Genomic DNA, 22,874 nt, shown 5'->3' with positions numbered 1-22,874 from the left:
AACCTTGGACAGGGCAAAATGTCAGAGTTTAATGACTAGCACATGACATCCTGAAGGTTAATCGCTGGTGTCTTCTAATCATGGTCGAATATGAGGAGATGGGGGGCCAGGGGAAAGGGCAAAATAGTTCCTTTTCTTTTACAGCAGTGGGTAAGGAGCAACATGCGTTCTTAGTTTATTAGAGAAAAGCCAAAAACATTTGCTTGTCACTAGTAAGTTGTCACTACTAATGGAAACTCCATGGCATTGATGGCCTGGAAATTACAGAGAATTTTTTAGACACAGCACATTTAGATTTTGGTTCTTTTCAAGCTAAGATTGCTGGCTTGCTGGTGGTTTATAAGAGACAGAGCGGTGTTTTGTTTTGCGATGTTCCGCTCTTGTCCAAACAGGTAAATGCCACGTCTTGCATCATTCACATGTTGTGGCTTCATCCGCAAAACAATCACAATACATATAGTAGGTATTTCTGTGAGAAATAAGATCAGGTCATGGACTGTACCAGCCTTTAGCACCTCTACAGAATAAAATAATGTAAAGTTTCTGTAATATAAAGTTACAAAAACACTGTTCACTATTACTAGTGTTCCAGTTAATTGTAAGTTTCCTGGATCTTAATGCAGGAAAATACTTAACATACTCAAATGAAACAAATCTTGGTCTCGCTATAGTATACAAGTACGAGAACACCAAGCTATATAAGGACATATGAAATGGCATATGAAAAGGGGTGGAGCTGTTATAGGAAAATAATCAACAGCAGAAAATAAGCACATCCTCAAGTGTTTTATTTCTCTTATAGCACAGCAATTTGCCAATGCAGCTACCTTTATTTATTAAAGAATGACACGTCATATGTTATATCGATTTACGGTTACATTTAAGATTGTAGATCATTGATGAAGCAAGTTCCTGTTATCACTTACACTATAACAGTTATTCTGTCATTGTCTTTTATTTAGATAGAATTTAATAAGAAAAAAACTGCTCTCCATCTTGAAAATTGTCCCATGTCTGAAGACTTAGTTAAAGCTTTCTCTCTGACTGTGACAAAGCACTGACACTGGAGACTCCTTCCAAAATATGCAAAATAAACGTTTCCTCACAGAAAACGTCACTATATAACAACGATTACACACGTTTGTGGAGCGTCCACCGTACAAGTCCGTGTGAAACCTGTTACTCTAGAAATGATAATGTGTTAGAATGAGCACATTAATGTTATAGAAAATGAATAAACACTTCTGACCAATCAGAATCAAGCATTGTAGCTGTAGTAGTGAAGGAGTAAAGGAGTGAGGTTTGTACAAGCTGGATGGCTTGGATTTTTTATTTATTTATATTTTTTTTTCCTTCAAATGTGGACTGACTGTCAATGTTCAACCCTGCTTGTGGAAATTTGTGGTTTTTACCTTGGTACAAGGTCTACAAAACTATGAGTAAAAGGCTTAATGTGTATTTTTGAAAACAGTGTTTGTTTTGTAGCCTTGTTGCCATTTCGAGCACCTGCTACAGATCTGTCTTTCGGGTCAACCTGTAGGTCAAAGCTAATTGGACATATTCTTGAAATGGTAATATTTTGAAAAGGGCAGTTGTGAACGAGAAAGGTTACAGGCCTGTCTTTGGAAAGCTGTGGTGAAAAAGGGAGGAGGCCATCTTTGGCGCTCACCAGGAGGGGATTTATGACGAACGTTTTGGAAAGCACGCCATGTTGTCCATCTCTCGGAATACCAGCTCATCTGTACACTTTGTCACAACCTGTTTGTATAGGCAGAAAAAAAGCCCCGTGTGGTCATTCTTCTTCATTTACTTTGTCAGTGTGTGCAAGAGTGACACACATTGCTGTCAGCCCGGAAATGAAATGTTATCAATCTCCTTAACTTGGGCGCCTCTGGGTTCTCGCTTGAAGTTGAGGAACTAGGCTTAAATTGTCTTTTTTTTTTTTTTTTTTTTTTTTTTTTTTTTTTTTTTTCCCCCCCCCCCTCATTCTCACCTCTTCCACCAGTTGTGCATTCCACCTGTGAACATGACTGCATTTGTTTTAACTGCAGCCTTCATTAGCAGTTTGGGTCATTGGGTCAGGTGTATCCTTAATGGATATAGAACCTTATTTCTGTTTAAGTGATATGTAACATCAGCACATGAAGCACATGATCAGTATGTGGTTTTTAAGACTCCTCCCTCCCCCAGTCTCTCGAATCGTTCTTTGCTAGTACCTAGCTTTAGTTTAATACCGGTTGCCATGGTTTCTCTGGTAGTAAGTTTTGTAAGAACAAAAATAAACAGTAAACAAAATAAACCATCATCCCTCACTCCTGTTGGTAGTCGCCAAATCGCTTTGCTTCTCATTTGCATAAAATAAAACTTTTTTCAACTTTGTCGTGTTGCTCGGCCCGCCCCCGCCTGTGTCCCTAAATGTGAATTGTTTCTTGTTATCAAATTGGCCTAATTCTAACTAGTCGTATTATTAGCTATTGTTTTAAACAGGCTTACTAACAAGGACGTTAATGTAAAAAAGTAAAAAATCTCTTCAGTATGGTTCTAATATCACAGAACTATATTCTAAATAATTGTCTAAAATCTTTTCGAGCTTGAAATGAACCAACAACAGTGTGAACACTGGAGGTAGAATATTTTCAAGCTTAAATTTAACTTAACAAAATAGCTAGAAATTGTTTAACTTTAATTAACTTTAAAATAACTTTAATAGAAATATAAGCTAAGTTTGCGTATTCTGCAGATAGCTATTCACCTGCTTGGATTTCATTTTTTTGCAGTAGAGTAACCTTAGTGTAAGTAAAAAATTACTTAATTCTACTTAATTAGTAGAAAGCTATAATTAGGTTGTTTTCCCGTCTTTAAAAACCCAGCCTAGATAATAACAACAGGTTCTTGTGCGCTGCCAGTATGAAATCTGTGAGCTCCGCCGGGCTTTGCTTAGCTAAATGCTTTAATAAAACTGACCAGCGAGAAGATGTGTTAATTAAAGTCATACTAATTGTCTTGTTGCTCCAGTCCTTCCATTAAGGCGTTGGGCGTTAAGGCAGTAAATTCCCCTGGAAGCGGCGCTGATGCAGGATTAAGATTCTGACGTAACTCTACAGATCCATCAGTACGCGTGTTACTATCTGCCATCCGCAGCCTGTAAAGTCGGGATATATGGTAGGGAGTATAATTATTTGTCATATAACAGTGATGAACGTCTGCAGCTGTAAGTCAGGCATCCTGAAACGGTGTTCGATTTCACCGGCCAGTTGTGCAACTCGTCGAACAAAGAGTGCATTTTTGAAATGTAAGCCCCAGATACATATAGTGGATCGTTGTGTCTTCTCTTGTAGAGTAATGCGTATATTTAACCATACGAATAGAACATTTACTCGGACGGCGGTTGGATGAGTAGCCAGGTGCATGCAAATAATTCTCCAAATCCAACAGTTAGTGTACCATAATAAAAGAAACAGCAGCCTTTCACAGAGTATGTGTAAGGGGAGGTGTAGCTAATGATTTACCAGTGTGTCTGAGAGTAGCAGGAAGCACACGGGCCTGTCTTTAACCCGAGCTAACAGATGGTTCAGGGCTGATGAACTGTCCGGGAGATGGGAGATGGAAACACTGGGGAGAAGAGTGTCGCTCCCTGCTTGGCCCCTTCTACCCATAGCAGCCTGCTCATTAAAGAGTTCCCCTGCGTGGATCACCACGCTTAGAAAATCATTAAGTCTTTGTGTGTGTGTGTGTGTGTGTGTGTGTGTGTGTGTGTGTGTGTGTGTGTGTGTGTGGGATGAGTTTATGGGTGCAAAAAAAAAAAAAAAAAGTGCACAGGGTGTCCTTGTTTCCTGTCATAGTTGAATCCCAAATGGCTCCTTATTCCCTATAGCCTGATTTGTCAGTTTCTTCTCAACCACATCTGGTCAGTGGTGGTCCAGTGGTGCATTATTGGGTGGTATGATGGTTTACTATTTATAATTCTTCTTAAGATATGGATTTTGATTATATTGGTGTACCGGTATAAAACAGTTTGACACAGAATGCAATGGGACAGAGCAACAAACACACTCATCTAATCTAACACTCATCACTCCTCTACTGCAAGCTTGAAATGTATTCATTAGTCAGTAATGAAATTAGTGTAATATAGAGTATGAATAAATCTACACGATGCCTTCACAATGTGTGCATTCGCAGAATAACAGATACGCACTGTCGTTTTGGTGAATATGTAAGGGATAAAACACTTGGGGGCATGCGCTTATAGGAAAATGATCAACGATGGGGTGGAATGATGGGGTCCGATGCAAAGCGGAGTAAGTGTGCCCACCCCAACGATGATTATTTTCCAATAAAAGCACATCCTGTAGTGTTTATTCCTCTTATACCACAGCAATTATACCGCTATTACATATTTTTTTTAAAATTAATGAATGAATGACACATTGTAGTTTTTATCCATTTATAGTTACACTTGTTAGTTACAGTGTTGTGGAACATGTGCAAATGAATTAGTTCCTGTTATCATTTATAACAGCTGTAAACAGTTGCTCCCTTACCATCTTTCTTGAATTTAATAAGACAAATATTCAGCTTGTCATGTTACCGAGAAAGAGCAAAGCCCACCATCCTGAACCTTCCTATGGAGGGGGTATTTAAAAAAAAAAAAAAAAAAAAGAAAGTTAAAGCGCTGACACTGGAGACTCCTTCCGTAAATATTTTAAAAATCGTCTCACAGAAAATCTCACCATATGAATGATTACATGTTTTAAAAATGTTTACACGAAGCGTCCGCTATACGAGTCCCTGTGCAAGATGCTACTACATAAACAATAACATATTAGAATGAGCGTATTAATAGAAACCTGATGTTTTGTGGTATGTGTTATTATAAAAGATGTGCTCGTTATTCAGAAATAGGAACATGTGCAGTATTGGAGCTCCCTGCTGTGTTGTCACTGGCGAGCATGTTGGCTTTTTTCCTGATTAAAAAGCAGAACCGGTTTGGATGGATTACGACAGAACCATTTCGCTTCCTTGCAGGATGTGTAGAGGAGGTGGTCGCCTATTACAAGTAACACACAACATGCTATTTGTCTTTATGACCACTAATGATGACGAATTTAATATTTGCTAAACGGGGAATTTTCATGTTGTTGGTCTCTTTTTATATTTTACACATCTGCATATTTAAACAAGACATATAATTTAAAGGATTATATTAGTGTGAAGTTTAATTTTGTTATTTTTATTATTATATGGTGCAGTCAAACTATGTTTTACATCTGTCTGTAAATATGAAATTGAAGGGATATAATATACACACCGATCAGCCATAACATTAAAACCACTGGCAGGTGAAGTGAATAACATTTGATTATCTCGTTACAATGGCACCTGTCAAGGGGTGGGATATATTAGGCAGCAAGAGAACAGTCAGTTCTTGAAGTTGATGTGTTGGAAGCAGGAAAAATGGGCAGGTCTAAGGATCTGAACAACTTTGACAAGGGCCAAATTGTGATGGCTAGACGACTGGGTCAACGCATCTCCAAAACAGCAGGTCTTTTGGGGTGTTGGCAGTATGTAGTGATTAGAACCTACCAAAAGTGGTACAAGGAAGGACAACCAGTGAACTGGTGACAGGGTCACGGGCGCTCAAGGCTCACTGATGCGTGTGGAGAGCGAAGGCTAATCTGTCTGGTCAGATTCCACAGAAGAGCTATTGTAGCACAAATTGCTGAAAAAGTTAATGCTGGTTATGATAGAAAGGTGTCAGAACACACAGTGCATCACAGCTTGCTGCATATGGGGCTGTGTAGCTGTAGACCGGGCAGAGTGCCCATGCTGACCCCTGTCCACCACTGAATGTGCCTACAATGAGCACGTGAGCATCAGAACTGGACCATGGAGCGATGGAAGAAGGTGGTCTGGCCTGATGAATCACGTTTTCTTTTACGGCCGAGTGCATGTACGTCATTTACCTGGGAAAGAGATGGCTCCAGGATGCACTATGGGAAGAAGGTAAGCCGATGGAGGCAGTTTGATGCTCTGGGCAATGTTCTGCTGGGAAACCTTGGGTCCTTGCATTCATATGGATGTTCCTGAACAATTTACCACCTACCTAAACATGCAGACCACGTACACCCCTTCATGACAACAGTATTCCCTAATGGAAGTGGCCTCTTTCAGCAGGATAATACACCCTGCTACACTGCAAAACAATTGTTCAAGAATGGTTTGAAGAACATGACAACAAGTTCAAGGTGTTGACTTGGCCTCCAAATTCCCTAGATCTCAATCCGATCGAGTATCTGTCGGATGTGCTGGACAAACAAGTCCAATCCGTGGAGGCCCCACCTCGCAACTTACAGGACTTAAAGGATCTGCTGCTAACATCTTGGTACCAGATACCACAGCACACCTTCAGAGGTCAGTGGAGTCCATGCCCCGACGGGTCACAATATTAGGCAGGTGGTTTTAATGTTATGGCTGATCGGTGTATATAGCAGTGTCGCTAAACAAACATGAGAGAACACACAAGGATGGATAAGGTAAACGATTGTCGTTTTATGTTTTAGATCATATCGATGACAAGTGCAGCTACACTACCTAGGGCACTACGTAGGCTATGAAATAGTTGTTTATACATCGTGTAGCATGCAGTACTTTTGAGAAAAGGACCTGCAGAAGTACATTTACCTTCAGACTGTTAATTCAGTGTATAGGTTCACTATATTCACTACATGCATAGGTTCACTACATTGCAGAAAGCGATAGATAGAGAAAGTAATATCCAAAAGAAAGAATCACTTGAGATATGTCCGGAAATGCTGAGCACGAGTTTATATTCTACCTCCAGTGTTTACACGCTGCTGTTGGTTCATTTAAAGCTTTGATGAATAGAGAATTCTCGGCAGTGTTTATTTATATTGGCCTTTAAGTCTAGTTTTTTTTTTTTTTTATTACCTTCCGCCTCCTTAGGGGAGTGTTTCAGAAGAAAATAGTTTTGAATATGAAGCACACTATTCAGTAGAAGTTTGAAGTTGAAGTGTTTGTGTAGGTCTGTGAAGCGATCGGATGAAATCATTAAGCGGTCACTCAGACAATAATTAGTTGATTTGCGCCAAACCACTTTTTCCTTCATGACTGTAACCTGTGTGAATGAATAAGTGTGGACTTAAACCACTTACATGGTCTAGACGTGAGCATGAATCTCCAGTTAGTTTACTACATCTGGAATTAAAGGTCGATTTGAGACATGCCCGGGGGAATCCAGTCTGCCTCCGATTGAACGCCGTTGATACGAGCCAAGAGTAACACCAAGTAGCCCATCAGTGAGCGATTCTATGTGAACTACAGATGGACAAACCACACAAGTGAAAACGTGTGACCGACCGATATATACCTCCACATCTCTACACAAAACAAAAGGTTTAAGTGATATCCAAACGCAAAGATTTAATGATAAGTGTTCCTCTCCATATTTTTTTTCTGTCTACTCCAGCTCCCTGTTGCAAAAGAGCCTCTGTTTTTCTTTCTGCCTGCCTACAAGCAAAGGCTTTTCTTGAGAGATCACATATTTTTAGCATTGCGGGGAGCGGGCGGATAGGTGGCTAGTGCAAGGTCAGCATATAAAGAAGAGAAGCGAAATGAAAAACGCAAATATGCAGCCCCCACCCTTTGGCTTTATCTACTCCAGCTCCAGCCTCGTTGTTCGGAGAGCTGGGCAGAATTAAAAGCCGAGTGCTGTGCTGTAAAGGCAAGAGTATAATAGACAGGAAAGGGAGATATAAGGGTAGGGTGTGTGTGTAGAGGTGGTCTCTCGTAATACATTACCAGCAGGTAACCACATCAGAAGACACTGCCGTTTTCATCGCGGAGAGAGAGAGAGAGAGAGAGAGAGAGAGAGAGAGAGAATAGGAAGAAAAATACGTAGATTGTTTCTAGCAAATTTTTAGTGTTGGTTTTTTTTATCATTATTATTATTATTTTTAATAATCCTTTTGTAATTAAGATATACTATTTTATATTTCTAATATAATCCATGCTCTCAGACCCTCCGAGTCGACTCTGAGTCGGTAGTGACTCATTAGTGTCTACTTCACTTCCTAATCAGCATGTGACTTCTCCGCCTCGCTTGGTCTGACATCAAATGCTATTCAAATGAGCAGCAGATTTTTTTTCAGCCCTTTGTAGTGGCACACGCCAGTCATCTTGCAGCCCTCCCCAGACACACACACACACGCACGCGCGTGCACACACACACAAGCACATGCACGCACGCACACATACATACAAACACACACATCTGTTCACCAACAGGGAATAGGAGCCCTCACTTCCTCTTCCTGTCTTTCTCTGGTAGTCTGGACCCTCGTTGTGGAGTTTGGATTTTCTTTCTGTTCTCTGTTTAATCCTCCTGTTTTTATCTACTTAACAATTACTGTAACCCAAGCTGTACAATAACTGTATGATATAATTCTAAACAATCTATTTAAAATTACCCAATGTATCTCCCACTCAGTTTTTTAGTAAGATGAATGATATTTATGGAAATTCTTTTTGTAATATAAACAGTATTTATGGAAATTCCCATGTTAGGGCTGAATAAATACGAGATGGAGGTCAAATGACTGGGACTCATTTTTTAAATTTATTTATTTGCTTATTTTTTCATTTCAGATTTACATCCAGCAGTCTTTTTTTTTTTTTTTCTGCTTGGTTACTCTTGGGCTAAAATGGCCCAGACATGATCTGTGAAATATGAAGGTGGTTTAATTAAGGGTTTCCTGTTAATTCAAGAAATGAAAGTTACATGTTGCTAGTACAGTGGTGTGATAAAATATATTTTAAAAAAAAATACTAAATACTATTCTTTCTGTTTTTCTTGCTCAGGTTTTCATCTCAGCGGCACAGTGACGGAACCGGCCACGCCGTCCGAACCCGAGATGGTGTGCAGCGTGGCCATCAGCTTTGACCGCTGCAAGATCACGTCAGTGACGTGCAGCTGCGGCAACAAGGACATTTTTTACTGCGCGCACGTGGTAGCATTGTCACTGTACCGCGTGCGGCGGCCCGAGCAGGTCAAGCTGCACTTGCCAATCTCCGAGACGCTCTTCCAGATGAACCGCGATCAGCTACAGAAGTTTGTCCAGTACCTCATCACCGTGCACCACACAGAAGTGCTGCCCACCGCCCAGAAACTCGCCGACGAGATCCTCTCCCAGAACTCCGAGATCAACCAAGTACACGGTGAGGGAAGACTCCATTCCAGACATGTGCTGAAAATATGAAGTGTATGGAAATTTATAGCACTGTTTGATTCTGATTGGTTTAGGATCTGATTAATTTCCTAAACCATCAGCTTTGAGAGTAGTTCCGGCTGCAAGGGTTATACTAACACACTCATTCTAATGCATTATCGTTTCCATAGTAACAACTTACAAAGGGGAAAGAGTGTCCGGTATCAGAGCTTTGTAACAGTGAGTAAGTTTTCCGGACGGTTTCTCAGTAGCATGACAAGCTATATACTTTTGTCTAATTAACTTCAAGATGGAGGGAAAAAAAAAAAAGAGAAGCCGGTAAGAGCCTGTTTATAGCAGTTATAACGTGGCATACCGCTGTGGTACAAGAGGAATAAAACACTGCTGGGTGTGAGGTTGTAGAAAGGTAATTAAGGACGAGGTACAGAGTGATTATTTTCCTATAACAGCTCACCTGGTTGTGTGTGATTCCTTACATATTGCAGAATGATGTATTGTGATACTCAATATGGTTTAGGTGTTTAATCTTAACAAAGAGTGATATTACAGGAGTTTCCCTGTAGAACAGCCTGTTTTCCGGCAGTATCCGCCTCTTTTTATGCCACTGGTGTGTCCCTGGTAGCGATGATGTAAAGCTCAGAGGGTGAAAGAGTCCGGCTCGCCTCTCTCATCATGCCGGCATGAGGCACAATGGCCTGTATTATATTTCACTTTTGTCGGGAAAGGGGAAATCTAAAGCGGATGTTCCAATTATGGAAAAAAAAAGCCAGTTAACTGGCACATTTTGGAAGGGGTGTGGGGGTAAGTGGTGTGGGGGAGAGCTTTCATCAAGGCAGGCCTGTGTGAGGTCACGGTCGGAATGCAGGAAGTTGACTTGATGTGGTGCTTTGTAAATCTTTATAACAAGACTGTAAGCGTTTAAGCCATCAGACCATTTATTTTTTTTTTTTTTCTTCTTCTGGTTTGTGTTCCGGGGCTTCCTCGCCACCCCGCACACGTGTGCAGAACTGGGTCTAAAGATTACTCTTTATAAACCCAACTAGACCCCCCCCAGGACTGCATATATTACTTGGCTGTGTTCTGGTGAATTAAATTGGCCATATGGAATTCTCCGATTCGCCTGTCTGTGGTTTCTCTCCATGCAGTACCAAAATTATATTTTTCTCCCCTTTACACTTCAGTCAAACACAATGCGTTATGCTCGGCTCATTTTGGTTCCGTTTTTGTTTTTTTTAGCCTTGTTTACTAGCGTTTGTGTGCTAGGCAGCGCTGACGTAATTGCTTGTGTGTTAGGAGCCCCGGACCCCACGGCAGGAGCCAGCGTGGACGATGAGAACTGTTGGCATCTCGACGAGGAGCAGGTTCGGGAACAGGTCAAACTCTTCCTGTCCCAGGGGGGCTACCACGGCTCGGGCAAGCAGCTCAACCTCCTCTTCTCCAAGGTTAGCACCCTTAACCCCCGATATCCCTCAGTTCATTCGGATCCCTTATAATGTGTACCATCATCTTTCTTTCAGCTCCAGATTTTTACTTAGAATAAAAAATAACAATAACAAGCTTATATCGCATCTTCAACTCATTTTAATTATCTTGAAAAGTTCTCTGCTGTACTATGAAACCAGTATCCATCATCTAGTTTTTTTTTTTTTTTGTATAGTCTGTTTGTTTGTCTTCTAATTTGTGTGTTCAAGGAAATATGGTAATATTATATGATAATACGACCTATGCACCATACGTCTTCCTCCTTGTTGCTCTGTATTTGTTACATCCTGCTGTCAGTGCTGTTTTTCAGTTTCTTTGATGGTGTCGATTTGTTTCTGTCTTTTCGACATCTCGGGCGCTTGCTAACCCACTGGAACGAAAACACACCCACCACATATGAGACTGTGTGGCATAACTGACACAGATATAAACACGCCGCTCCTACACCTTAGCAAAAGGCGCACACAGTATTCTGAGTTCTTGCTAGAGTATAATGAAGCTGGGCATCCTGGAATTAAGATTTGCTCTTTCTGTTTATGTCTTGATGTTCTGGAGGACTTTAAAAAAGGGATCCTGAGTTTGTTAGCTAACATTGTCTGTGTGTCTGTGTGTCTGTGTCTGTGTGTGTGTGTGTGTGTGTGTGTGTGTGTGTGTGACCTCTGTAGGTGAGGGAAATGCTGAAAATGCGTGACTCAAACGGGGCTCGCATGCTGACGCTGATCACAGAGCAGTTTATGGCCGACCCGCGGCTGGCGTTGTGGAGGCAGCAGGGCACCACCATGACGGACAAATACCGCCAGCTCTGGGACGAACTCGGTGAGTGTAATGTCTGACTTCAGTTCCGATCACCAATCTGTGCACCAATAATTAGTCTAACCAGTCTAAGTGAATGAATAGTGATGACTGGGTTTGGGAATAAAATAAAACAGTGGCCTGCTGTTATAGGGAAAAAATTCCTTATACCCATAGGATTATCAGATTATTTAGCGTTAGTTGTGTAACTCAGGATAGATGGTTTTATTTTGAATTGTCCAGTGTTTGGTTTTAGTTTTTACATTCAGTATCAGTGTAACTCCATCCCAAAGCCGCTTCCGTTGCCACACATTTGCAGCGTTTGCTCCTGATCAATATTGCATATTCTTTTTCCACTTAAGGCCACCCCAGGGCTTTGTGCCTGCAATACTGTAATGCAGGCTCAAGAGGCCAGAGCGGGACTCAGCGTGTGCTCGATCTTTACAGTTCACTGCGTACATCATCTCCATCGTCTACGAGGGTTCAAAAATGCCCGTTGACTGAAGCGGCACAGGAATGAAAGTGGCTCAAATTGGATGGATTTGTAATCACTTAAATTGTGACTGGCTTGCCACACCATCACGCCTGCCAATGCTGTAAGCGGCGTCATGTTTCGCCAGCGGGCACATTAGAGCGAGTCTGGGTGCCTGGGCACGAGGAGAGAAAATCAGGATTCGGCATGGGTAGAGAGGGTTCTTTTTTAGTCGTAATTTTTTTGTGCACGATTAAAAGAGGGTCTATTGTCTTTCTTTTATGTGTCCATATTGCAGTAAAAGTTTTTTTTTTTTTTTGGTGGTTGGGGATTATTTTAAGAAGAGGGCAATTGAAAATTAACATCTGCCCTTGAAGCCTAGTTAATGTCCAAGCCTTCACGCTATGATATCATTATCTACAATTTTTTAAAAAAAAAATTTGTCAGTATTTCATTGAAAGCTTTGAGTCATTATAATGCTATTTATCAATATAGCAGATACTATTCTTTTCTTCTCCGGCAGCCATTTTGTCTCAGGGCAAGTCTTGGAAAGGAGAGGCCCTGTCTCATTAAAGAGCAGAAAGGAGTAGAAGGCCGCATCCGATCCACCTTTGTCTCTTCCCTCTCCTGTCTCTTCCCTCTCCTGTCTCTTCCCTCTCTCTGATGAATCGCTAGTCCTGTCAGCTCCGTAATTGGAGAGGCCTTCGTTATGAAGGCTGCTCCCCCTCCGCCACCTCCAGCCTCCTGACAGGAGCGATAATGCTAAGACTGTTTCATTAAATCCTGGACACTTAATGTGACACCAGCGGTCAGGTTGGAGCTACGGGGGGAGGCTAGGAAAGAAGAAGTGGTGGAAATAAGGGAGCGATTACGGTGCAGATTTATACAGCCACGTTTCTCCCTCGTTTCCCTCTTTTGTCGAGAGAACAAAAGCACGTTTGCCTCAGACTGGCCTGCGTGGGTGGGTTTGGTGAAGGACGCTGAGGGTTCTGGGTGTTTTTGTGTGTGTGTGTTTGTGTGTGTAGCTGGTAGAGATAAGGGCCGAGAGTCTCGGCAGGTTGACGGAGACGGGTAGTAAAGGCTCCGATTAGGCCCGTGAAAGCAGCAGCTCAAGGGAGGAGGAAAGCAGCGTGTTCACGTGTGAATATATTCAGCGAAGCTCAATATTGTTTTAATTAATCTGCGCTGCTGTGAAACAGAAGCCTTTTCATCTAGATGGTGTCTGAGTTTCAGCAGAGGAGATACAAGACGGAGGAAAAAAGGGGGGGGGGGGGGGGTGTATAGAATTAGGCCATGACTTGTCTCTGCTGACATAATTACACCAGCAGGCTCTAATCCTTTACGTTAACCCAGACTCGCAGCCGGAAACTCCACTGCGCGAGACGATAGGAAGGTAAAGGCGCGGTAGATGCTCGATTACGATACAGCACCTTGTTTAATATTCTCCTCGCTACATTTTCTCCCAACGCACGGGCTTAACTTGATCTCCGTCATAATGAATTACAGCTGCCATGGTGGCCTGCTCTCCTTGGCCTCGCCGTTCCATATGCAGTGCGCTACAGTCTTCAGATTATTAAGCGTTTGCTGGCAGGGAAAGACTGGAATGAAGGTACACCTTGATATGGAGATCAGAAATATACTGTTAATACTGATGATACTGTGTTACGACTGATGACGCCACAAAAAATTCAATTTTTTAAAAACAGTACAGCTTCATAGTACAGCTGTGAAGTGACAGTCAGAGGGAATGCTATTTTTAATCATGATTTTTTTTTTTTTTAAATAAATAAATATTTTTAATAAATATTCAAGCAGTTCCCCGAAGCAAATGCTCTAAGATGTTTTACACAGCTGATGCACTATTTTCATGGAAAAAAAACACACATTTATTTACAGATATCCAACCCATGATAAAAGACACTTCAGAACTATATTTTTAAATAATTTTTTTAAAATTTAATATTTTTAATAAATATTCTAGCAGTTCTTGTAGTGTTGTAATGCTTTTCCTTAAAAAAAAAAAAGAAAAAAAAAAAAAAAAGCAGATTTGTTTGCAGATATCCAAACGACAATACAAAATATTGTCATTTTCCAAAAAAAAAAAAATAAAAAATACATATACAAAAAGCAAGCCATGATACAAGACAAATTAGAGGGAATATTTTTAAATAGATTTTAAATAAATAAAAGTTCTAACATTGTTGTAATACTGCAGTAACATTGTTTTACTTTTAAATAAATAAATAAATAAACACATTGACAAGTTTGTTTGCAGATATCCAACCCTTTTAAATATATATATATATATATATATATATATATATATATATATATATATATATATATATATATATATATATATAATTTTATTTAAAAAAAAAAAATATTCCAGCAGTTCTAGTAGTGCTGTAATACTTGCACAGTTGCTACTTTGTTGATTTCTTGGGGAAAAAAAAAAAAAAAAGATACAGATTTGTTTGCAGATATCCAACCCATGATACAAGTCAGAGGGAACTGTATGTTTTAACAATTTAAAAAAAAAAAAGAAGAAATATTTTGAAATAAGTTTTCAGTGCTGTAATACTTGCACAGCTGCTTCAGTATTGTCATTTTCCTTTAATAAAAATAAATTTTGTAGATTTCCAACCCATGTCAGAGGTAATGGTATTTTAATAAATTATTAAAATAAATATTCTAACCGTTGCAGAAGTACTGTAATACTTGCCCTGCTGCACTGTCATAATTTTATATTTTTTTTTTAAAAAACCTACATGCATATATCATTGTGCTGAACATTTTAATACCGTATATATTCTTTCACTTGCAAAACTAGACCTTTTTGTTGGCCGTCACCCTCCTGCTTTGAAAGTGGTTTATTCCGGTGTATGAACTGGGATGGCGCGTCCTGATTGCACTTTCTCTCTTCCTTCTGTTGTCCTCGATGCCCAAACAAAAGGCGCACCAGCTTTCCTGTTCTCTTCTTCTCTCCCCTCCCCCTTCTTCTCCTCACATCATCGCTTCCATATTTCCTCAGTTCATCCCTCCCTCACACCTTCCACCTCTCTCTCCATTTCCTAACCCCTTTGTCTGCCCCCCCCCCCCTCCCCCCCAAATCTCTAATTGTTCCTCTGACATCGTATTTCTTCTCCGCCCGTCTCCCCGTGCGCGCCGGCCGCTGCAGGTATTCTCTGTACGTTATTGTGGCACGCTCGGGGAGTGATTAAACCATCGTACACGATCTGTATTGCATGGGCCTCTCGGCGGGGTCCATCCATCACAACGTAATGCAGCAGGCCGCGTGACTTACAGCTCACACCAACGCCTGGAGTGCTCGGCTTGGGAGACGCGAGCACGGTTTAACCCTGAGAGAGAAAGACACTATCGATCCAGCGCTCACTATGAACGCTTTCTGTCATTTTGGGTTTGTATGTGTCTGTGGGATGTATAACCTCTAACCGAGTTGCCCACCACGAGAGAGTTTTAGTGGGATAATGGTGTAAGCATGGATGTGCATCCATCTGCCGTCTGCGCTTAGAGAAGAATCCAAAATTCTGTGAAAAACCTTTTTGTCCCCCGTTAGGTATCAAAAACGATTACAATTTTGGCTAATTATATTCATGAAGAATCATAAAATGAAGAGGGAATGTTGATCAAGAAATCAAGAATTCATGTTTTTTTTTGTTTTTTTTTTTTGAGATAGGATAAAAATTTGTTGCGTTTGGAGCGATTTTTTTTTTTAACGTTTAAATGAAAGAAATATGACGTCACAACAAATTAAAAACAATTATGAATTAATGAAGTACAAATCCTGTATCATGTATAATCATTTGTATAAGAATTATTTTCTCAAACGTATTTATTTTCTCAATAAAATGAATCAGTAAGCGGTTATTTTTGTTTTTTATTTTTATTTCTTTTTTTAGCTGTACTTTTTATTTATTTATTTTTTATTTTATTTTTTTTTTCTTTTCATTTTTATTTCTTTGTTTGTTTGTTTTTTTATTTACATTTTGGGTTTTTTTTGTTGTTTTTTCCATTTTATTTCTTTCGTTTTATTTTTTCTTTTTTTTTGTTTTGTTATTTTAAAGATGTTTGGACCCTCTGTAAATGGTGACGTGTATAAAAATGATCAAATATACATACTTCCTACTAATGCTTTACTTTTATTAGATGTCTTGCTCTGAGTGCCTAAGCCATATATGAAATATCTGTTATAGATTTTTACGGCCATCGTCTCTAATTGACCCGTTAAAACGAATCTATCACAGTGTGTCAGGCCTCGGGAACCTTCAGAGAATACGCACAGAAGACAATTATGCCAGGACTGCTAATGAGCGCAGCACAGATTAGCATGTTTAGCAGAGGAAGGAAATGAGAGCGGTGGGCGGCTCGGGACGCTAGCTTTAGCACAGAAGGTACGGGCTTCGTCGAGATCGTTAAAGGTAGCCATCCTCATTCGAGCAGTCAGATGACCCATTTCTGTGTTTATGTGTCTGAAGTAATAAAGCGTCGGATGGACTGAATACAGATTTTCATCTGGGCGTGTAACAGACATCATTTCAGAGTTTTTGCCCCATTATAATCAAATCAAGTACTGAAGGGAAGTGGGCTGTGATTTGTGTGTGTGTGTGTGTGTGTGTGTGTGTGTTGCAACCCAGTTTTATTGTGTTAAATGCCTTAAACTGTTAAGGACAGTGGAATTTTCCTGAACTCAAGTTTGGTTCATGTTTTAGCAAAGAAAGTGATGCATAAGTAAAGGAGAGAAGAAGGAATTAAAGGGAAAGTTGTTCTGTTCTGTTGTTCTGCCCATCTCTACCTCCCTCCCTTCCTCCTGCTTTCTTACTGTCCCTCTCTCTTGTTCTCTTTTCTGTCCCCTTTTTCTCATTCCTCTCTGTCATCCATCTCTCTCTCTCTCTCTCTCTCTGTCTTGCATGTGCTAACTGTATGTCTTCTGTCTTTCTCTGACTCTTGTGTGTGCTACCTTCTCTCTCTCCTATGCGATAACTGTCTGTCTCTCCCTCTCTCTCTCTCTCTCTCTGTCTCTGTCCTGTGTGTACTAACTATCTCTCTCTCCTTCTCTCTCCTGTGTGTGCTAACCCCCACCCCTCTCTCTCTCTCCTTCCCTCCTGTGTGTGCTACCCATCTCTCCCTCTCTCTCGGTCATGTGTGTGTGTGCGCTAGCCGTCTCTCCCTCTCTCTCGGTCATGTGTGTGTGTGTGCTACCCATCTCTCCCTCTCTCTCGGTCATGTGTGTGTGTGCGCTAGCCGTCTCTCCCTCTCTCTCGGTCATGTGTGTGTATACTAACCATCTCTCTCTCTCTCTCTCTCCAGGTGCATTGTGGATGTGCATTGTGCTGAATCCTCACTGTAAGTCCGAGCAGAAGGCCTCGTGGCTCCGGCAGCTCAAGAAGTGGAACGGTGTGGACGTTTGCCCCTGGGAGGATGGTAACCATGGCAACGAGCTGCCCAATCTGACCAACGCTCTGCCTCAAGGTGCCCACGCCAACCAAGGTGTGTGTGTGTGTGAATGCATTGAGGGGTGTGTGGAGATGAAACTCAGCCTTTAATCAAGTCAGAAATCTGCCACTGCCTCCATTTTATTGGGCTTTGTGGGACTAATTGAACGGCATAATGACTCCTCCTCCTCCTCCACGCATTTTTGTCTTCACTTTGCAATTCTTAACCCACGGCAGAATTAAACCAAGAGCCTCTAATGAAAGCTTTTTTTTTTTTTTTTTTTTTGGTATTTGTGCTTTTGTAAGGGCCAAAGTGTCTGTAAGGAGTCTTTTGTTATAAATATTCATTTCCGCTCTCTAATAATTGTGAGAAATGATATCTCCAAGGCAGTGCTTTGCTTTGTTCTGAGTTTTCTGAGCGGTGCCAGGGGCATGAATACGGAGGAAAGGTATTACAGGACCATAATTATTATTGTGTTTAAAGCTATTTTGTGCTTACATCGATCATTCCCCCTGTTTCTCGCAATCCGCTTTAGACTAATGTTATGTGATATCACCTAAAATGTGTGCTATAGATAACCTTTACAAACGGCAAAGTGAGCACTAAAAAAAGATTTGCAGCCTGTCTTTTAAAGGGAAAATGATAAGCTGCATATATTCAGTGAAAATGTACACCAGTAACTTTCAGTATAATAAATGGAGAAGTTCACCGCCTACTAATGTAATGTATTATGTTACATTACATTAGTAGGCTCGCTATTTAGCTAGCTAAATGGTTTGTGTTGGTATTGTTTTTCATTCCTGTGCATATAGTTTTTTTTTAAAAAAAAAAAACCTTGTATAGTGCTGGAATGGAATTTTGTGAATGCATGTCAGTTTGCTGTCGAGCTCTTGTTTGCTCCACCTGTGTTACAGTGTGCAGGCTTGTTTTGTCTACACCTGCCATGGGGTGGGGGGGAAACAAAACACAGGTTTTAAGCTTTTCAGAGGTTCGGACTGCAGACCACTCCTTCTTGAGAACTGAGAGTAACACTGCCATGACTTTTCCACTCAGCCTTCTTCCTTCTGTCCTCTTCCTCAGATTCGAGCGCTCGGCCTCACCGGACAGTGTTCACGCGGGCCATCGAGGCCTGCGACCTCCACTGGCAGGACAGCCACCTGCAGCACATCATCAGTGATGACCTCTACACCAACTACTGCTACCACGACAGCACTGAGAACTCCCTGTTCGACTCGCGCGGCTGGCCCCTGTGGCACGGTAAGCGGCTCGAGCCGGGGATAAAAGACATCTGTGCTGACTCGGTCCTTTGTCTGCAGTTTTCTGTGGCATCAACGAAAAAAAATGTGCAAGTTAGGGTACAATCTGAGAAGGGAAAAATGTTTTTTTCCCCCAAGTTACGCCTGGAAAGTTCATGGTTTCTCAGAAATTCTTAACTACTTGCAGGTTGACCACAGTCACACCAAGTGTGATTTTAAAAAGCTTGTAACCACACCGCTCTTTACCGCGCTCTCCATAGTGCTTTACTGACCTTCTGAAGAACATAAACCAGGCTTTAGTCAGAGAGAGAGAGAGAGGGAGAGAGAGAGGGAGAGAGAGAGGGAGAGAGAGAGGGAGAGAGAGAGGGAGAGAGAGAGGGAGAGTTCAGAACAGAAATTAGTTTCTTTATCATTAAACCTTAGCAAACCAATACAAAATATTCAACATGGGTGCAAATACATATGACTATACAACACGTCACATAAAGATAACACATGCCTGTACTAAACCGTGCAGTCTAACAAGGCTGTTGTGTTGCTAATCACGGCAAAATAATCAACAACATGGTGGTGTGATGCGGTTCAATGGGAAATGGCGTAAGTGTTTCCGCTCTGATTTTCCTATAACAGCACGTCCCAACATTTTATTCCTCTTACACCAGAGCGATTTGTCAACAATTATAATAAACAACGCCATGTCATACGTTTTTTTTTTTTTTAAATCATTTTATACTTGTAGAACGTCCACAGAAGAAGTTAGTTCCTGTTCTCCTCTACGTTCCAGCTCCTGTAAACAGTGTAAAACAAAATAAGCCTGCTGTTCTTGGAAAGAAACCAGTTTATACAGGATGTGGTTGTTTTTCCTGATACATTCTTTAATATTTTGTGTTGTTTGTGTCCCCCCCAGAACACGTGCCCACAGCCTGCGCCCGGGTAGACGCGCTGAGATCGCACGGTTACCCGCGAGAGGCTCTGCGGCTGGCCATCGCCATCGTCAACACCCTGCGCAGACAGCAACAGAAGCAGCTGGAGTTTTTTAGGAAGCACAAAAACGGTGAGCTGCTTCACATCCTGGTGCTCACATCTCAGCCAGCACTGATCAGAGGTCCGGGTGAAACGTGTAACATGCAGGAAAGCTTTTCCGCACATAAATTGTGAACGGTGGTGATGGAAAGAGCGCCGGTTAGCGTGATGCAAATGAGGTCATGCGTCGTTAGTTATATTTGTATTTTGAGCGTACTGTTCTCTTAACGCCGGTTTTTGTAGTTGAATATTCGGATCATGTACGCTCTCGGGCTAAGATGTAACACGCAGCATCCATCAAGCAAGCAACCGTCCTGTAAACGTATCACATTCTGACACCGGGACAAATTGAAGCCGGCTTTGCGGGCACATGTGCTGAAAAATGTCTCTCGTTCTCAGCCTTGTGTAATCAATCACTCCTTTTGATATTATGTGTGTTCTTACGGGTAGGCGTTTCCATTTGTAGGATTTTTTTTTTTTTTTTTGGGTGCAGTTTTTCCCCCTTAAGCTGCAATGTCCACTTATGCCCACTGTTGCTGGGGTCAACTGCATTTAAATGCAAATGACTACCTGTTGTGGGACTAGCGCACGAGCACTATTCACATTCAAATGAGGCAGCTCGGTGGCCAGAATGTAAAGTGCCATTGCAGTGATTTGCACAGGAGCTGCAGGAACGGAGGCGTTCGCAGCTCTCAGGTGTCCGCCATTGTCCTTTCGCACAAAGAAGTCAGGCTGAAAAGTCTGAGTTTTGTCTGTGTGAAGGCCACGCATGCCAGACATGCGGAAATCCTTCTCTCTTCTGTCTGCCGAAACAGCGGCGTAGCATGACAAGCTGAAGTTACAACACGCTCACACGAAACATGATCAGAAAGTATTTTAGCTATGTAAGTCCACACAAATAAAAAAAAAAAAAAAAAGACTGCACGGGTGTGTGAGTCCACGCAGACTCAACAGGGCGTGCTGTTATAGGAAAATAACCAACGACAGGATGGTGTGATGTTCCCACCCTGAAGTTTTCCATACCAGTATTTTAATCTATATATGTACAGAAAGAAACAGCATACTTTATATCCATTTATAGTTACATTTACATACAATTCCTTGTGAATTAGCTGTGACTCTAGCGCATAGGCTTAACAAGCGAGTTCATACAGACGTGCACGATCAAAACCTCAGGTTCTGTAAAACGCACTAGAGTAACTCTCTCAATCTCTCCGTCTCTAGAAACGCTCTATAAAGGGATGACCACCATCACGAATCTGGAGGGCTGGGTGGGCCACCCGTTGGACCCCATTGGCACGCTGTTCAGCACGTTGATGGAGTCGGCCCGCGGCGTTGAGGAGAGCTCAGCGGACTTCTCAGGTATACACACACACACACACACACACACACACACACACTCACAAACAGCTGATGCAGCGCCTCACCACAGCACCTGAAGGTGACGTGTACTCACACAGACACCCGCCTGCAGAAGCATTTTCCGTGGAAGTTCCACAAACTGTTGCCCGGCTATGTGGAGGGAACATTTAGCAGTTTCCAGCAGAACATATTCAACAATTCAACTAATGGAGTCGCTCGCAGTGCTAGGGATAGCCGTAATAAGCACACCAAAAAGATCTAATGATGGTTTTATTTATGAAGCAAGCTGAGCTGATGGGGTCAATGGGGTCGCAGTGGAGGGTTTTTTTTTATTCTCTCATGTTTGATTAACCTCCCTGCTTTTTTTTTTTTTTTTTGCTCACGTTACTTACTTTTACTGGATTGCTAGTAGAGTACTGCACCTCTGCAGTGATACACACTCCTCCAATTAACCCTCATGTGTTGTGGTTCAGTGCACATTCGCACGCCGCTGTGTGTAACAGAGCCAAACTGAGAAGAGGCTCTTTTAATCCAGGCTCAGTGACTGCATTCTTTCCCCCTGCATTTTTAATGCTTTTTAATTTTAATGTTTTTTTGTTCCCCATCTCTTATTCATGAGCTTTGATTGGCGAGATGGCTGTATCACGATCACCGGCACCGTAATTACGCCTTATTGCCGCCTTCGGGGCCCTCCAAGTTCTCGGTTGGCACTGTCCGATGGGTACAAATGTTCCCTTCATCTCCTCGCTAGGCACGCTCTCAAGCAGCCGCCATGTTTTACTGGCTCAAGCCTCTGAAGGACCCGTAAATCATGGTTTTAGTGGGAAACTCGTCCACTATGCTGTCTTTTTACTCTCTCTTGAGAGAAAAGAAAAGGTTTTTCTACTACTGAACCCCAGCATCATCTCCACCCACTCACTGGCTAGCAGTTCTGCCCAAGGCATTAGCTGCTTAATGTTCTGTCCTCTGCACGTTGCTTTGAAGTGGAACCTCGGTTTATTAGGAGTATGGGAAAGGGGAGGGAGGAAGGAGGTAAGTGGAGGTGTGTGTGCGTGATGCCTTGCTGCCTGGTTATATGCCCTTCTTCGTGATTAGCACGTTAAACCCTCCTGGGGTCAGGCACCCCGAATCCAAAGAGGCATCATTAAAACATTATGATCCTGCTCACAATTATACCCAAATGAGCTAGCATCAGTAGTAATGAATAATCTCAAACCTAGAGTGCAAGAGCACTTCTTATAATAAAGATAATGGTTACATGAAGCAGATGGAGGCAGAAAAAGCTATGCTTATGGGATGCAGGTTTGATATTTTGGTGAATTTATGGGTGTTTAAGTGGGATTTGCTCTCTTATGCTGTGAAGCTGATCATAGCAGAGGACTCTCGGGTGATCCAGGCCTAATTTCAGTGCCAGCCTGAAGCTCTCCTCTCATTCGCCAGTCATTGACACACTGGAGTGGTAGAGTCTCCACGGAGCCCGGCCCTTTCACAGCCAATTAAAAGGGTGGATTTAAATCTGCCGAGGCGTTCCGAGAGAATGTACGTGACGCACTGGAGTTGGCGGCCATGTAGCCAGAGAGCAGTGGAGGATGAAGAACTGGGCTTTAGCGTCTTCCTCGAAATCTAAATCTAGTCCTGGTCCTCCTCTTTTTCTCCCACAAGCCCGTTTTAAAACACCCTCCCTGCATTTAAGCCTTCTTGTCTGGCTCTATTTGGTATTTCATAATCTGCACAATAGCAGTCTGCCCTGTACTGTTGTTTTTTTGCAAGTCCAGCAAAACT

General features: G+C 41.8%; 1 protein-coding gene and 1 long non-coding RNA gene across 3 annotated transcripts in view; one reads left to right on the top strand and one right to left on the bottom strand.

The window, feature by feature from the left end:
- Positions 1–22,874, top strand: part of zswim6 (zinc finger, SWIM-type containing 6) — a 54,878-nt gene that overhangs the window by 22,307 nt on the left and 9,697 nt on the right. For both annotated transcript variants that reach the window (XM_026943786.3, XM_026943785.3), the window contains exons 2-8: positions 8,881–9,237; positions 10,542–10,690; positions 11,396–11,546; positions 17,326–17,505; positions 18,532–18,708; positions 19,615–19,761; positions 20,955–21,092. In XM_026943786.3, the coding sequence (XP_026799587.1) occupies positions 8,881–9,237; positions 10,542–10,690; positions 11,396–11,546; positions 17,326–17,505; positions 18,532–18,708; positions 19,615–19,761; positions 20,955–21,092 (1,299 nt within the window). The remainder of the gene's footprint in view (positions 1–8,880; positions 9,238–10,541; positions 10,691–11,395; positions 11,547–17,325; positions 17,506–18,531; positions 18,709–19,614; positions 19,762–20,954; positions 21,093–22,874) is intronic.
- LOC128320866 (uncharacterized) overlaps positions 18,635–22,874 on the bottom strand; it is a 61,401-nt gene continuing 57,161 nt past the window's right edge. Inside the window, exon 3 of the long non-coding RNA XR_008304459.1 lies at positions 18,635–18,771. This is a non-coding gene — a long non-coding RNA (uncharacterized LOC128320866). The remainder of the gene's footprint in view (positions 18,772–22,874) is intronic.

The sequence above is a fragment of the Pangasianodon hypophthalmus genome, chromosome 17, assembly GCF_027358585.1.
Source record: "Pangasianodon hypophthalmus isolate fPanHyp1 chromosome 17, fPanHyp1.pri, whole genome shotgun sequence".
Taxonomy (NCBI): domain Eukaryota; kingdom Metazoa; phylum Chordata; class Actinopteri; order Siluriformes; family Pangasiidae; genus Pangasianodon; species Pangasianodon hypophthalmus.
The sequence above is the reverse complement of the archived record's forward strand: the minus strand, read 5'-3'. Positions and strand labels throughout refer to the sequence as shown.